At 42.4% G+C, this 17,475-nt stretch overlaps 1 protein-coding gene across 21 annotated transcripts in view; it reads left to right on the forward strand.

Moving 5' to 3' along the window:
- The window catches only part of TENM4 (teneurin transmembrane protein 4), a 645,160-nt gene that overhangs the window by 382,744 nt on the left and 244,941 nt on the right, over window positions 1-17,475 (forward strand). For 14 of the 21 annotated variants that reach the window (XM_046902783.1, XM_040646792.2, XM_040646975.2 and 11 more), the window contains one exon: window positions 6,270-6,479. The exons of the other annotated variants lie outside the window; for them this stretch is intronic. In XM_046902783.1, coding sequence (XP_046758739.1) covers window positions 6,270-6,479 — 210 coding nt within the window. The remainder of the gene's footprint in view (window positions 1-6,269; window positions 6,480-17,475) is intronic. 21 annotated transcript variants of the gene reach the window in all.

Here is a 17,475-nt window from a genome sequence, read left to right on the forward strand (position 1 = left end):
TTTCATTTATTTTCCCCTCTGGCTCCATAGCTATAAATCAAATACACAGAATTAAATTAAATAAAATAAACATAAGTGCAGGTGGAAATTCAGAAAATATAAATAACTAAGAGTAGTTTTCCAAGACTGCTTTTTTAATCAATTCTAAGCACAATATATATATTCCCTGTTGAGCTAACAATGTTGTGACCACCTATTGTTAAAGAACAGCAATAAATCTGCACAATGCCTTTCTCCTATGATTCAATGACACATTTTGCCATGCAGCTAGTTCAGCTTGCTCTTTTTCTAGCAATGTTTTATGCTGTCTGCAGGAAAGGCACGATATGCTGCCAAGAGAAAGGCATGAACAACGTTTGTCCACCGGGAAAATTCCTTCTTTCTTCATCTCTAAAGGAGTGAGTCTCATGGATGCTAAGGAAGCAGTCTTTTAACATGGGGTAATCAGCATTTGTCTTCAAATACTATGTTCTCCCTCACTTTGAAAAGTTAAATGGCAGATATTATCTTACTCCCCTCCTGAACTCAGCAGGATCTTCGATGCTCTGAAATACTACCAGTCACTGCCTTTCATATCCTGCAGGGCATCGCCCTTCCCACCTTGTCCCACGTGTTGGCAATCCATCTTGGAGGTGCTACTGAGATGTCCTGATGAGCACTGCCTGCCACCAGTTCAGGCCTTTCACATACTGAGATCTCAGCCCTGCAGTTCTTCATGTCTGTAGGGTTTTAATCAACCAGATATGCTGCAGGACAAAATTGCCCGAGTTTTAGATTTATTTATTAATTAGCTTATTTTGCCAGATAGAGGTACCTATGTGCTTCCATCGTGTAAATAGGTCATGGCTTTCTGCAGCACAAGACTAGCTATAATTTTAATATAGGTCAATAATATTTAGTTTGGATGTCAATAAAGATTGCTCAAAACAACTGTGCAAGGAGAAGGGACAACAGAAAGACAAAAGCATCTGTTTACACTCTTTCTTTTGGATTTTTTTTTTTCTGAGAGGATAATAAACCCAGCCAGCACGCTACTTTGCTGCATTTATACAGCCTTCCTATGAACTCCCATTCCACACATTAAGGCCAGACCTGTGCTGCGATGTACTTTTATTTGTAACAGTGTTTGAGCTGCCCCTGTCATTAAGGTTCAATCAGTTCCATTGTTACAAACATTCATATTTAAGGTTGTATAAGGCTAAGCATTTTCAGCGGCATCACTTAACACAAAAGTTCTTACCTGATGACTACTGTAGTTGCTGTATGACAATCGTACTTCTGCTTGCCTTCTCCTATCCCTCTGTTACAGTGGTAATTACTGATTTAAAATATTCTGAGTGTTGTAAACAAGCTGTTTTATTGATGATTAGCAATACAGTACACAGATACAGGAAGCAGTAGCATTTTGAAGCATTTGCACTTCTCTGTGCCTCAGTTCCCTTATCTGTAAGAAGTACAAGTCTGCTCCCCAGACAGTCCTGTTTTATCAGCCAATCTGATAACAGACCCCAGGATTTCTGTCAATTTCAAAGCATACATACTCAGTGCTTGTAAAGATCTTAAAGATTCCTGTCTGAAGCCTGACAGAAGATACCATGGGGGAAAAAAAGGATATTAATGATTTATTGATTGCAGATAATACCACTCTGGATATATTGGCCACTATTAAATTCCATTGTCTTGTGGTATCTGTTCCGTGAGAAGTCAGCATTTGTACACTCTTCTAATTCTTTCAAGTCAAATTGTAAACATATGGGCATATTCTGCAGAATATAGTCTGAACAAATTTACTGTCCTTCATCTAAAAGTATCTCCTTGAGTGTTCTGTATTCCTGGCAGCCTTTCTGTTCACACTAGATGAATACACCCGTTTTAAATCAGCTCTTGATCTCCGAAGGCCAGAATCTCCACATAACAGAGTAACTCTAGAAACACACAGTATTTTGAAGTATTACAGCCAAATGTGTAGCAAAAACTGAAGGCATGTTTATTGTTTATCTTACTTTCCCCTATTTAGAGGCTGCTCTGGTCTGACTCTTCACTAAATTTAAAGCGGTTGCCTAAATTTCGCTGAGTTCCATGGTTAAGTTGGGAAACTCTTTTGTGTTAGCCTAGTTCCAAAGTTTGTGTTTGCTAAGCAGTTTCATAAGTCTTGGAGACTGTAACATATCTTTCCCTGATATTTTTAATCTTTATCTGAAATCCTGGCACACAGATAAAATACAAGGTTGTGTTCTGTTTTCCTCCAAATCTGTGCAAGCAACTGATCATTCATACAGAGACATTCAACTTTTGTATTATTCCTGCCTCAAGTCCAAAGAACATAATTTTGACTGTTCACTGCAAGCGGATATATTATATAAGATTGTAACAAATTGATGCCAAGGGGCCCAAACTTGGAACCTGTTTTGTTTTTCTTTGAGTTGCTTTCCAAATTGCAAGTGTGCATAATGAATGTGTTATCTAGTCCTTCTGTTTTGTATCTTTGAAGGAGAAATGGCACATACTGCAAAGTGACTTGGCCTACTTGTTCAGGTTCCATGGCAACCCAGTATTGCTGTGAATTCATTTCGTACTAATCAATTAGAAATTTTGCACTGGCAGCTGGAATGAAAGTTTATGGGCCGAATCCTGCTTGTTTTACTTGGGCCTGCAGTCACAGTAAATTCAATGAGATACTTGTCAGAGAAGGATACAGACATGTATCTTTCATCTCTCCCTTCGTTTATTTTTTGTGAAAAGGTCAGATTTAATTTTTGGCTTTCTGTCCAAGCAGAGGAAAGGAGGCAATTCTCTTAAAGAATCCGCAACTTAAGATATTCTTGTCTACATAGTTGCTGACACGCTCAGAAGGAAGGTATCGCTTTGCTCCTCATGCATTTTAACTGGGTGTTGTCAGCAGAGCTGATCATCTCACACCTTCCATCCAGTAGCTTGTAGAATTTCCCGCTGCATCCACCCCAGTATTGCTTGCCCAAGAGGGAACTTTTCAGAGCATGTGGTTGTATGCACCAGTGCCCTTCACAGCAGCACAGCCCTCAGTACCGTGGTTAGTATGCACAATTCCTAAGGAATCTTCCCTTGTAAAGGTCAGTTCGCACACTGCTGAAAGTGCACATAACGGCTGTGAAAGCCCATGGGAACCTCCCATGTGCAATCTGCAGTGGTGCAGTTGATTAAAATTTAAAGTTTTCATAGAGTACTTTTCTTTTCTTTTTTTTTTTTTCTTGTGAATTTTATTTTATCCCTGACCAAATTAAAATACTGGTAGGTGGAGGAGTGCCTATACCAAAATCCCAACTTGCAACCGTGTGGAAATGATGCAGAGTAGACTTGCATCCTTGAAGAGCACAGCAGAGCAAGAGCTGAATCTTCAAAGCCGTTTGCACATCCTAGTCTGTGACATGGAGAAGCTGTGCTCATCTGCAAAAGGGCAGAGGTGTGTGGGATGAAGGACAACATGATCTGACCTGTATCTTGTCCTTGTCCAAAGAAGGACACAAAATTAATAGTCTCTGCATATGTTTGAATCCACAACTACAAGCAGCACTTGCTTTCTTCATGGGATTGTGATAGAAGTCTCATATTATCTGTGTTTCTGTAGTCTTCCTCCTATTAGTGCATGATCATCTTTCAAAAATTTCCTTCTGTAACTCCCATTATATTGTAATGGTGTACTGTCAGCCTGTTCCACAGGTAAACAGCTGAGGCTGGGTGACAATCAGAGGGCTGGAACACCTCTTCTACATAGAAAGGCTGAGGTAGCTGGGCTTGTCACAGTAAATTCAATGAAAGATTCTCCAGGCTGAACAAAAAAAAAACCTTCTCCAGGCTGGATGTGGCTCTGGGCAGCCTGGTCTGGTGGTTGACAACCCTGCAGATAGCAGGGGGTTTGAAACTAGATGATCACTGTAGTCTTTTCCAACCCAGGCCATTCTATGATTTTATGATTCTATCAAAGCTCCAGGGAGACCTCATTGTGGCCTTCCAGAATCTCTGGTGAGCTTATAAACAGGAGGGAGACTGACTTTTTACATAGTCCGATAGTGATAGGAGAAACAGGAATGGTTTTAAACTAAAAGAGGAGAGATTTGGATTAGATATTAGAAAGAAACTGTTTAATCAGAGGGTGGTGAGGCCCTGGCACTGCTGACCAGAGAGCTGTGGATGTCCCATCCATGAAGATGCCCAAGACCAGGCTGGATGGGGCCCTGGGCAGCCTGAGCTGATGGGGGGAAAACAGCCCATGGCAGAGGTCTGCAACTAAACAGGCTTTAAGGTCCTTCCAATCCAATCCATTTGGTGATTCTAGGATTCTGGGATTCAAGAATTCTGTGTTTCACAGGATGTCTGTGGTATGGCTGACGCCTGAGCTGTCACTCCAAGCCTACTTGTTGGACTTTCCTTTGCTTCCACCTGCTGAACATCTTTCAGGGCCTCCCACAGTACCGTGGAGCTTTACATCCCCCCCCCCCTCCCCCCCGCTTTTTTTTTGTTGTTGTTGTTGTTTGTTTTTGATTGCTCTCTCCATCTCCTACCTATGGTTAACATAATGGAAAGGCTGCAGCCCTGGTACTCTGAAAAGTGTTAGGGAGTGTGAAGTAGGCTACTGATTCCTAAAAGGCAACATTCCTAAAGGAGGAACTTCTCAGACTGGAAGGATGTCAGAAGGAAGGAGACCCAGATAACTCCACAAAACAAACCACACAGGGTTCACATTGTCCCATCTGCAGTCTGAAAGCTGCACAGACAGATGTGCATGCAAGAAAACACAGACTCTCTACTAGGTCTGGTTTCCTCTCTGAGAAGTCACTTGTCTTTGAGCATAGGTACAGTCTTATGGCCTGCCCCGGCCCCAGGCTTTGCTCCAACACCACAGTTTCTGCTCTGATTATAATTTGCAACTTATAAGACCTGCATATGCCAGGGAGGAAACATCCAAGGGCTGATCACGAGCAAAAATGATGACCAAGCAAGGAAACTTAAAACAGAACCAGTCTGGGGGGATTTAAATGTTAAACCCGCTTCATTGGTTTTGATTTGTGTGCTTTCCTATAGTGTTCATGTTGTGTTTAGTAAGAAATACTGTGCAGTTATGTTGTGTGCTATGTTATGTTCAGAATGTGTTATTGTTTTGTTTTGTTTTTTTAAGAAACAATGTGTTTTTTTAATGTTTGTTCGTTTTCTTGTGCTGTTACTCTCTCATTTTGATGAATTTTGCATGAAAACATTTCAGCATTTGGGAAAATGTGGGAAATTAATCATAATGGCTTTCATATCAAAGTGTGTCAAGGGGAAATATTCACATTTAAATGCATTGTCCTGTATTTTAACCTATGATACGTCTGTGTTCATAACCCCATGTCTTTTACTGATGCACTGCACATATCTGACCTCCACATTTTCCTGTTTTCACTAGTTTGGGTCAGGTCTGACCCCCTCATTTCCCTGATTTCACCAGTTTGGGGTTTCCAATTTCCCAGTTGATCTGGGAAACCCAAGATCTGACTGGAATAAGACCCCCAGACCACTAATTGCCGGCGGTACATTTTTCCTATTGGATCTATCTCATCTCCACGCACCTGATCCCATTTCCTTGAAGTCACCAGGAGCATTTCCTTCATCAAATGTGGCTTTATGCCAAATGTTACCCGAGGACCTAATTTCTTGTGAAAGCTGCATTTGTGGTAATTTTTTTTTACCAGAACGAACCTGTGCAGAGTTTGCTCTGTGTCACTCTGTTGGTGTGCTTCAACAGCACACAGCTACGCTCTTTCCTGAGCCTTATGAGGCATTTTTTTTTTTTTCCTCAAAAACTTGACAAGGACACAGTTAAATCCCATCCTGAAAGGGATGTGTCTGTCTGTATGCAAAATGTGATAAAAAATTCCTCATAAAACACCACACAAAACTTTCCCTTCAGCACAACGCAGCCCAGCATCGGCACTCTGCCTCCTTGGCAGTGCCCGCGCTGTGGCACAACTCATGCCTCGCACCAGGGATTGCACCAGGTGCCAAAACCCTACAAAAGCGTGGATTTTCGTTTTAGGGGTGGTTGGGTCCTGAGTTGTGCCCCTCATTGAAGCCGCCTGCGGGCAGCTATGCGCAGTGCTCCAGAGCGGGCAAAGCACCGCCGGCACCCGTTCCCAGCGCCCTAGCCCGACTGTATTTTGTCTCTCTGTCTCCGTTGTGTCACTGCGTTGTTTATTTTCTTTCTTTTCTCTCTTTCTCTCTCTGTGTGTCCGTCCGTGTGTGTTTGTGGCCCGCAGGTCCTCCCCTGCGCTGTTCGTCCGCCTCCTCCACACCCCCTGAGCAGTCCCCTTCCCCCCCCCCTTCGCCGCCGGCCAATGATGGCGCGGGGCGGTTGCTGGGCAACGGCGCGGCCCAGCCGCCCGCGGACTCTGACTCTGAGGAAGAGTTTGTCCCTAACTCATTCTTAGTTCAAAGCGGCTCTGGAAACCTCTGTGTCGCCGCCAACGGTGAGTGACTTCTTTCTCCCGTCCTTTATTTGCTCGTCTGACAGCCGTGCGCGGGGGTTTGCCGGCCGGTCGGTGTTTGGTGTCGGGTTTTGTTGGGAAAGTGTAGAATGGAGGGGTGTAAAGGGGTAAAGGTATTTAAAAATCACTCCATACCGCGTGAGAAAGGCTCTGTTGGAAGGGTCGGTGCTGCTGTGGGGCTGAGGTGAAGATGAGCTCACTGGTACCTGAGCAGAGCTCAGAAACTTCAAAGTTGTAGTGCAACTTACAAGTGAGTTAAAAGCTGAGGCTCCTTCCCTTGCTTTCTCCTTATGAATCGCTTTGTGGGCTAAAAAACTCCCCCAGACCACCCCTTTCTCTGGGAGGGCCCCCTCGACCTGTCACCAAGGGATGGAAGAGCCAAACAAAGTGCTTAAAAGCCGGAGTCGGGGTTGTGATGGGCGTCTGCACCTCGTGCTCACCCTCAGACATGGGTTTCTGCAGCCGCATTACCCTGTGAGGGGCTGAGAGGTGTCTGTCGGTGAGTATCTGAGGCAGGACTCCATGCCCCGGAATGCCCTGAGAATCCCTAAATGAAAGCTCAGACCCCATACCCTGGGATGCCCTGAGATTCCCCACGTGGGAGCTCAGCCAACTGTTGGACTGGCTCAAGCAAACCTGAAGAAGAATGAAGATTCACAGCTCTCTGCTGCAAGACAATGAGTCATAAAGATAAAGGTAACGCTCATTGGCAAGGAAATGTGAGATTTCATCAAGGGGAGTGTAACCTGACAAAGCACAGATTGGGATGGTGGAAGAGCGGTGGCCACTCAGGCCGCTGCCATCCGGCTGGAGTGATAATTGCTCTCAGGTCTGATTTATGATGAAGGAGAGGGCATTCAAAGATATCTTGAAAGAGAGAAAGAAAGGTGGGGGAGAGGTTTACTGCAGCTGGCAACAACTTAACTCCGTTTATGTTAAGCTTCTAGGAAGGTTTCCTACTACACTGTTATCTCTAAGTAAGGAGAGAAAGTCTGACATTTAATTTGTCCCCCCTCACCACCACCCTTTTCCCAGCTTTTTCTCTGCTTTTTTCTCTTTTTTCTCCTCTTCTTTTCTTTTGTAGCATTTGTTATGGTAAAAACAAACTTTCCCTTCAGGGCTTTTCAAAGGAGAAGGTTATCTCCTCTGAATTGTCATCCTAAGGAGAGTAGGGGGAAATACAGTGTCGTTCATTCAGGAAACTGCTTAAAATTCATATCCTCTGTTCAGCTTTCCCCCTCCCCTCCCACCCTGCAACACTCACACACACACATCTGACTCCTGGCAGTCACAGCACATTTAAATCTGAAATCATGTAGATGACACTCCTGTTGGAAATAAAGCCAGACTCACACCCCTCCTCATGCTTTCGACATTGCGATGTATGTTCTTTCTCTTTGTTCATTTAGGGAATATATATGTACACATACACACTCGGCCTCAAGGTAAAAGGAGGGGAGAAAAAGAAAGCAAGTGAGATTAAAGACCTTAATCTCTTCTTTTACTAATTAGCAGAACAACAGAAAAAGCATTGTTCAGAGTCCATGGTGGGTTGACGACGTTATTGTATTATTGATGTGCTGGTGAGTTAGTTAGACTTGAGGCTTTTCAGCTGCCTGGTTATTTATCCTCCTTCCTTTTTTCTTAGTGCTTTTTGCATTGGCTTGTAGACATTCAGCATTCCCCGAAGCCTTCTTTGTGCGTAGGATTCAGCAGGTTGGCAATAAATACGTTGCACACAAAGACAGGGTGTCTGGGGTCTCATTTGTGTGGTTATCCTACTTGTTCAGTAATCAGAAGTGCAGGTAATACCAGCACACTGGTGACCTGACAGAACTGCCTCAGCATCACTCTGCTATCAGGAGGGAAACAAAGATGACTTCCTATGCCACCTGTCAATGTATAATCTAAGAGTTTGCATGAATAAGAACCACAGACCATACAAGCCCATCATGTCTAAAGCCAAGATACTCTTCTGACCTCTGTAAATAGATTTAATTGCTTTAGTTCCTTAAGGTTCTGTTTCTATGAGGCTTAGTCAGCTTTAAGTTTAAATGACAAAGGCAGGTCTTTATGTTCCCTAAATGGTGAAAATTAGGAAAAGCTTATTTTGTTTAGGACTAAGTTTAATACAGTTAGAGCACTCATTCCAGGAGAATAGTAGCTGTCTCAGCAGCAGGACAGCCTGAGAATGCTGTCCGAAGGATTTGTGTTGCACTTTTTAATTGATTGTGGGTAGGTTTTCCTTCCACAGCTGTGTAAACTCAGCCTTAGAGAAGTTCATCCAAAGTAAGTAACACCCAGGGAACAGCACTGCTCTTACAAATCCCCATGTAAATCGCAAATATAATGCACATGGAACTTAAGAAGCATGCTACTTTTTGAAGATACAGTAGGCTATTCTATCTAAGTTCCTTTCATTCCAGAAAGGTAATAACGTCTATAATATAATTTCTATACTTCCAGGAAAATGTCCAAGTAAACTTTCAAATAAAAGCTGGAACGATCTAATAAGTATATAAATATGCAGGCGCCTTTTAGGGCTTTTATTTTTCTATTAGATGAATTACAAGCCTTTATTTACTTATAAGGAAAAAGTAAAAGTCACTTTGAACACAAAAAATCCCTAATTATTATATCTATACTATCAGCAGGTACTGAACCTTGAGGAAAAAAAAAAAAAAGACTTCTCAGACTTGGATCTGCTTTTATTTGTATCAATTCCAGAGTAACTTTTTTGAGTTTTTTTTTTACCTGAAGTTACACAAAGTAACTGGGATGTGAATGTCTCCATTTCAAAACATTTCCTTTCAGAAATCAACAAACTGAAAGCCTTATTTAGGGATTTCAGCTCTGTTTGAAAAGTAGGCTGCCCTAAGTTTTTCATCAGTCCCCGGTATGTATGTCACAGAATCATTAAGATTGGAAAAGACATGTGAAATGTGTTGGTATGTATGTATCTGACTGATGACAGAAGGCATCCAATCCTTAACCTGATTGTTTTAAGGAAGTAAAATTGCTCTGTGGGGTTAGAACATCAGTCTGTGCAGTGTCCAGCAGCACTGAGAGGAGAAGTACCAGCAGTGAGCATCCAGGAGAGCGCGGGCTATCTGGGAAAAGTGGAGCTCCAGCCAAGGCAGGAGATAGAAAAGCCACTGATAGACTGTGAGAGAGCCTCTCTCTTCCATTTGAACCAGTAAATACCACAAAAACTAAGTAAGAAAGCATCCAGTATCTTTGGGGAATGGTGTTTAGGAAGAGCTCATCAGTCTGGCCACTGCTGTCCGTTCCCTGCAGCATCTGCAGCTGTGGCCCTGGGGATGTTAGTGGGCGCACTGCTGCTCAGCATACCTCTGAGGTAGGGAAAAGGCAATTATCCCCATGGGGAGTTGGTGTGCAGAGTGACAAACAACAGATTTTGAAAAATGTATGAAATCCATGCAAGTCTGACATCGAAATTCCTCTGGGAGCAGTGACCATGCTGCCCTGTAGTCAGAGCCAAGGTGCTTGTGACTTCTTCCAGCTCTTTCATCAGTGAGCAGTCACTCAGTGTGATGCAACACGTGCTTTTGTCATTTGGTGGGGCCCGGTGTGTTTCTCTGACTTGGTTCTGTCAGGCAGGATACCAACATTTGGATACCAGCATTTGGAGCAATGTGCACAGATGGGAGCCAGGAGATCCAAAATCACTCACAAAATAACATACATTGAAGTTTCTGGAAGAAGGAACTAAGACACAGATTTAGTATTACCATTCACTTCTGATTATGCGTACCCCGATTTCTTTGACTTCTCCCTCGAATACATCCTTATCCCCACTGATGTCTCTTCTTGTTCCCCACTGATTGAAGCTTCTTTACTTCCTGCAAGGTGATTTAATTACAAAAATGTGGAAGATCACACTGCCAGTCACCCAAAGTGACACAGCTGCTGTAAGAGAGATGTTAGGTAAAGGCATGATTCACTGTATTATTGAACTTTGAATTGCAAGAGGTGTGTTTAGTGTTGTGTGAAGCGTGGACAGTGCAGCCCTCACCTCTGGCACAGGTTGTGTTGTTAGTGGAGGAAAGGAGAGAAAAAGATGTTGAGTACATACATAAATATTCCAGAGTTCTATGAGACAAGTGCAATTTTCATAGGATCACTGATTTCAATTGCAAATAGACCAGATCAGAACCCACAAGCCAAAAAAAGCCAACCAACCTACAAAGCAACACAGCATATTGCATCTACTTAGCGGGGTCTGCATGAACAAGCCACTTGTCCAACCAAATCTGTGGTCAGGAAGCTAATACAGATTTGTGTGCTGCCTTTGCCATCTTTTCTTTGTTTAGAGTGCTGAAGCAGGAGGTTTCTCTAAGATCTTCCCTCTCATTTCTAACTGTATTTACCCTGTCTAGACCTTCTGATTTGTAACCTGAATAATGTGTACTATTTTCTGCTTGGGATTTTTTATCATTAATTATCAGCCTTGAGCTGTTGAAGGCATTCACGGTTTCTAATTTTCCTCTGTTGCCTATCCTTCAGAAGGAACTTTCTACCTTTTTGTTAAATGATTTGGCCCAGATTTATGAAGATAAATCCTTCAGAAAAAGGCTGACGAGGACTACTACAGATTTATTTGTGATCTCTCCGTTTAATTTGATATAAATTTTAGGTTCCTGGTACTGTACAGTGAGTAACTGACTAGACCATCTGCAGCCTTTGCTGCTGTGGCTGGATTCTTTCAGTGGTTAAAAGGAAGTAATCCGAAAATACAGGGCACTTTGTGCCCCAAAGAGCTGAAAGGTTTTAATCCATCTGTGTATGTGCTCGGTGTTCATTTCTTTGGTGTCCTTGCTGCGTTCAATGCTGCACAGTTAATAAGTGCAAGCTGACCCAGCTGCACAGACACTGCGGTTTTCAGACTCACTCTGTAGCCCTGCTTGAGCAGCTGAAAGGCTGAGCTGTGCATCGGCCTGCTTTGCATCAGGCATCAGTCCTCTGATCCTCACATCCAACTTCAGGCATGTCAGCTTTCCTCTAGGAGTCCCACTCCAGCACAGCATTGCACAGCTGCAGCACTGGGATGGAAGAGAGAGTCACAGGGAAGTCAAACTGCAGCAGAGAGCTCCAAAGGCACCGAATGTTAAAGCATTTCAGGGAGGGAATGGTACCATGTATGGTTTATTAGAAGTGGAAAATTTGCAGGGATCTGACTGAGAAGATCCTTTGATAATGTAATCTCAATAATTGATACTTTCCCCATCTATTAGTTACTAATGAATCCCAAATTAAATTCACTTTTGTTTTATCTAAGCATTTCTTCTCCGAGAAAGGTTTGTTGATGGAGGGTCCGTTCTCTGACTATGTCTCATCCTTGCAGAGTCCTTTGTGATGCTTCACTATTTACTACTTGAATAAGAATAATAATTAATCTCTGCATCCTTTATCAAACATTTGCAGAGTTTATTAGCAGTCAGTGTTACTCATAATGATAATTCACAATTACAGAAGGGAAACTGAGGCATAGGAAGATGTAGCCAATCTTTCCCAGAGTGTCCTTTAAGAAATTAAAAATCTTCTTTGGATTATTGTGTTTCCCATCCGAACTTGTTTAAGACCTCCCCTCAAACATCTCAGAAGTTCAGGAAAAAACATCTTAAGGAGAAGAATAGCTTTAAAAGATGTTTAGCTTAGCAATTGCTTAAAAACATTCATAGCAAAGAACATATTTAGGAGAGTGATGATTGTAGAAAAAGGTTATAGGAAAGGGCCTGGGAAAAACTCTTGAAAACCTGTTTTTCCTAATTTTTCACTGAATTTATCCTCTGATTTGGGAACGATAAACATTCAGAACTCAACCTGAGATACCATCACCTAAATGTCTCTCTTTTGATTTCAGTCAGAAAACGAAGCAAGAAACATATTAATCATAAGCTTTCAATTTAGTGTGAGGCATTTCAGGCCACCAGGGTGTGAATCAGCCTTAGGAGATGCCTCTTTTTCCACTCAGTGTGGAAAGATTTCTGGCTGACTAGAAGCTCGAGAAGTTCATTTGGATAAATCTGGCCATTTTGAATTGCTTTTCCCAGCTGTCATCTACATGGTTTTCCCACTAATTTCACTGAAGCCATCCAATCGTTCACTGATGTATTTAAATAAGTTGTACTCAAATCATTCCTCCAAATTTCTCTCAGTGGTAAAGCTGACAGCAGAGTTCAGGTTGAGAATTCCCAAGCACCAAGCCATTGCCTCTCAGAGCCTGGAAGATCAAGGAAGAAGTTGTAAACTGGCAGATGTGAGGAGGATCAGATCATGAATTCACTGAGCAGTGGAGCCGTCCTGTTGAGTTTGTGTTCCTCCTGTTTCACTCTTGCTGCCAGGAGGAAAGCTCAGAAAGATTCCAGCCTGTGAGCTGCTGGTCTTTTGGAGGATGGGAAGCTCCAGAAGTGCCCACTTGCCTTGCTCTGCCTTGGGTCCTTGTCCCTTGAATTTACTTTGCATCCCCAAGGGTATTTGTTTAACCTGGCAGCTGTTTGGCTTCAGGATGAGCCAAAGGTGAGAAGCAAATCATTTGCCATAGGACCAGATTGGTATCGCTGATTATCGGTGGGAGGCATTTGGATTAGATTCCTGGCATAACGAGGGTCAAATCCTGACCCAGCTCAAATCCTTTTGGCTCAAACAGAGCGAAGTTTGGTCAGAAGAAGATAATCTGAATACACACACAGTCAGGATTTTTTTATTATTATTATTATTTTTTTTTTTTTTAAGAATAAATATCCCAAAGAGAACAAAGCAAAGTTATGATTGTCACATTCAGTGAAGGGCAGCAATGAAATGAGTCACCTTTCCAGGCCAGTAGGGAACACACTGAATCAGTTAAAGCAGATTTATAGCTTTTTAGCTGTGATAAAACCGTATCAGTGTGTATATGAATTTACGTAGGAGTAGGGATTTTTTTTTTCCTTTCTTTTAATGCAAGCCACATTGAAAAGTGTGCACAAAGGAGCCCCACTCTGAGGAAAGACAACTGGAACAAATTATATGCATTCAGACTTGTTAAACTGAATTGGCAGCAGAAATATTCCTGGTAACCTGAGCATTACAGCAGCACTGGTATAGTTAAGGTTATGTCAGCATTTCCATTAGAAACCCCTACTTTCAGAGCTTTATATCTGCAGTAAAAATTCACTGTGGGTTGAAACTTGACAAGCTGCGCAAGGTCTTATCTGAGATGGAATTTTTTTTTACCTTTTCTCTTACAAAATTGTGGAGAAAAACCTATTTGAAGAGTCAATCTACAAGAGCACAAACAAAAATAGTAGCATTCTGGCTTTGATCCTTTCCTATGTTAAGAAAACCTGTTTCTTTCTTTATAGTGTAACCATCAAATGTGCAACAAAATCTCGCTCTGAAGAAGGAATTAATCATTGCGCTATTAAAGGAAATGAAACGTTAATTTATGGCCCATTAGATGCTTTTTCACTGCAGGACTGCCAGTGTTTTGGTCTACCTCGGGTTATACTGAGAGATTTGTGACTAACAAGGAACAAAGCCTCCAAAGGAGCAGATTCTGCGTAGAAAAAAATGCTTCTGGGCAGCTTTAGAAGTACAAAACATTGAAGGCAGAGCTGTCCAGAGACTGGAGCAAGTATGAGGAATTCAGTCTTCTAGTTTCTGCCACAGGCTCCTCAGCTAAAGAACTTAACCTCACTTTTCTCCGTTGTAAACAAAGGACATAGCAAACTGTTGGCTTCAGTATCCTTCCAAACAATTTCCTCATCCCTATTAATCAATTAATATTACTGGATTTAGCCATGACTTACAGTATAGTGAATGAGAAGAAGGGATTTGTGTCTCCATCCTTACAGACATCAGTTTTCAGGGAGAGGGCTCATCTTTTTTTCTAAATCTTTTCAGCTTTCTGGGGCCACAGCACCAAACTATTTATTTCCAGGTCCATACCATCTCTGTGGGTGAGGGTACTGTACAATGCCATGTGTGCTCTCCATCCCTGCAGGGTATTATGTCTTCTACGCTTTGAAAAGCCATAGCTGATGTTCATCAGAGCTCTTTCCATTTGCCAGATGAAAGCTGGTGTGGAAGTGCAAAATAGTGTAAAATTCAGGAAGTCTGATGCTGGTACTCAGGGTTTCCTGGTGTTATTGCTGTGAAATGGATCTCTCAGTTGGGAATGAGCTCCAAGTTTGGGGAGACTTGCTCTACTAGCTGTTTTCAAGCCATATGTCTCCATTTTAAAATGAGGACCTGGGGGCTTTGAACTTTATTTATAAGCTGAAATTTGTTGGCCACTGTGAACGGGTGATTAATTTGTAACGGAGAAGATGCCAGAAGTCTCACTCTGACCTGCGTGTTCTTTCAAACTAAACATGCAATAACTGCATAGTCTCAGAAGATGTCTCCCCCCACTTCCTCCATCCCTTCTGTGCTTTGCATTATTCACTGTTTATTGTAACACACTATTAATCTCAACCACAGCTTTCAAACCATCATGCGACCCCAACAAATTCCTGGAATAAAGCAGTGATAGCTGTAGGTATTCTGGATGGAAACTCTGAGGCTCTGGGTAAAGATGAAAGGACCAGGTTAAAATGTTTGAGACAGCAGCTCAGAGGGAAAAGTGCCTTCTGTGGATACAGCCTAAGTTTTCTGAAAAAAAAATGATGTTTGGAACATGACGTGAGGGCATAGTACAGCTTCTTGCTGTGTGTGTATGAACCACGGGTACCCTTTGAAGTTCCTTCCCATGTGTACCTGGGTGCAAAGCAGTAGGGATGTTTTGTTCAAGAGAGGGCAATCCTTAACCGTGTGTCTAACAGCAGGACCAAGCCCTTAGTGCCCATGCTTGGTAGTAAAGCTGATGTGATAGACAGTTACGGCACAGGAGAAGCCTTTGATCTTGGAGGGATTTGTATGAAAGACTGTCACAGTTCCTTAAGAGTCAATTGGGTTAAGCCTTTGAGGACTACAAGCGCCAGTATATGCATCCCACATAAGAATTCATTTGCTGGCACAGTGAGGGTGGTGAGACACCGGCACAGGTTGTGCAGAGAGGTTGTGGATGCCCCTTCCCTGGAAGCATTCAAAGTCAGGCTGGATGGGGCTGTGAGCAACCTGCTCTAGAAGGAGGTGTCCGTGCCTATAGCAGGTGATCTTCAAGGTCCCTTCCAACCCAAACCATTCTGTCATCCAGTGATTCTATGAGAACTGGAAGGGTTAAACGTGTTGGTTTTTTGTGTTTTTTGTTTTTTTTTTTAATTCCTGCTATGTGAATTGGTACAAAAACACCACATACAGGTGGAACTGCTGTTTTCTGTTTTAAATGTGTGATTGGTGTTAGGTCAAAATCCACTACTAGAGTGTGGATATTTTGCAGTAAATAATTCCAGGAAATGGGAATCAGAAGGCTGGTGACTGTTCCTAGTTTGTGGCTTTAGCCAAGAGACCTAACTGCTGATAACTGGCTCCTCCATGAATAAAATGGAGGATAATGACCATCGTTTAATTCTTACAGCCTTTGGAAATGTTGAGATCCCTGAGTAAAAACAGAAAATAGCAGCAGTGCACCCTGGCTCCATCCCATTGATGGAGCAGCAGAGGGCTTCGCTGTTGGCTTGGACCATGCTTGCATCTTGTGGGTAATGGACAATGACATCCCAAAGTTTAGACAATCTTTTAGAAATATGTCCTCAAAGTCTACCTTGGCTCTAAACAGGGAAGATTTAACAGATTTTCTTTTGTCTTTCTGTGTAATAATTAGGCCTATTACTGAAAGCTTACTCATTAAAGCCTATCCAGTATAAAGCAGATAATGTGTAGAAAAAGGGCCACATGGCTCAGTTCCTAAGGTTGTATGACAGAAGCTAATATAGTTCAGACTACATTATATTCAATCACATTTCACTATATTCAATCACATTTCTGCTTGCAAAAGATCAATTAATGTTGACACGTCAAAGAAGCATGAAAATATACAGCATTTCACTGGAAGCAACAATGATGTGTGGAAAGACAAGTGACTCTGTGGTACTTGAACTACCAAAGCCCAAATCAACATGAGTGTCCCAAAGGACAAGTGGTCCCATTGGCAAGGGAAGGGGCCAAAATAAGAAGGCAGGAATGAACCTCTTTAACTGCATCCTAATTGTTCCCAATCTGTTACTTCTTAGGACACTAACATTGTTCATATATTGACTTCTGTGACATGTAGCAGGAGGGTTTGAGATGCCTTTCTGCAAGCTGACTGTTGTCACTCTCTATTTGTTCTTCTTACCTGTCCTAACTCGAGATGCTCTGGCTGAGAAAAAAATTGCAGGCAACTGGGACTGTTCTGTGCAGATATATTGCTTCTTTCTGGGTGATCTGAGCTTTGTGATGCCATGTTAAGTTTCTGTAGGTTTGCAAGGTATTTCTAGATGTCCCAGCGATTTAAGTCTCTGAATCTGAGAGTGTTTCATTTTCTTTCTGTCGAAATAAGAGCTGCATTGTAGAAACAAAAATCTGCCTTTTGGAATTGTTGGAGTTAAGCGGGCTATCATTTCAGCATTTTGGACAGCTCAGGAGAATAGGTGTTCGATAAGTACAACGTGCTGCAAATAGGGAAAAGCATTCTGAAACCCTAAGTGGTCATATTTCTTCCCAGTGTTTGGGGGATGGGGTGTTGTGGCCAGGCTGGTAAAATGAGAGCCTGTGTCATCATATGCACAATTCAAAATCAGCCAGCCATGACAGCTCAGGAATTGGACTGCAGGTTCTCCCATGTGAAGGGAGAATCAAGCTCTGTGACCTGCTTCAGCAAAGTTAAAGTAGCGACGCATGCCTCATTAGCATGACAGCTATGGGAGTGGGCATGGGATATAATAAAGTGCTGCAAGGCCTTGGAGTGCTTCAGTAGAAAAGCTCACAAGTGTAAAATCGATGCTTTTGATACATTAGGTGGTAATGGAAGAAGCACAGCACAGAAGTGGTATGA

Source organism: Gallus gallus, chromosome 1 (assembly GCF_016699485.2).
Source record: "Gallus gallus isolate bGalGal1 chromosome 1, bGalGal1.mat.broiler.GRCg7b, whole genome shotgun sequence".
NCBI classification, from domain to species: domain Eukaryota; kingdom Metazoa; phylum Chordata; class Aves; order Galliformes; family Phasianidae; genus Gallus; species Gallus gallus.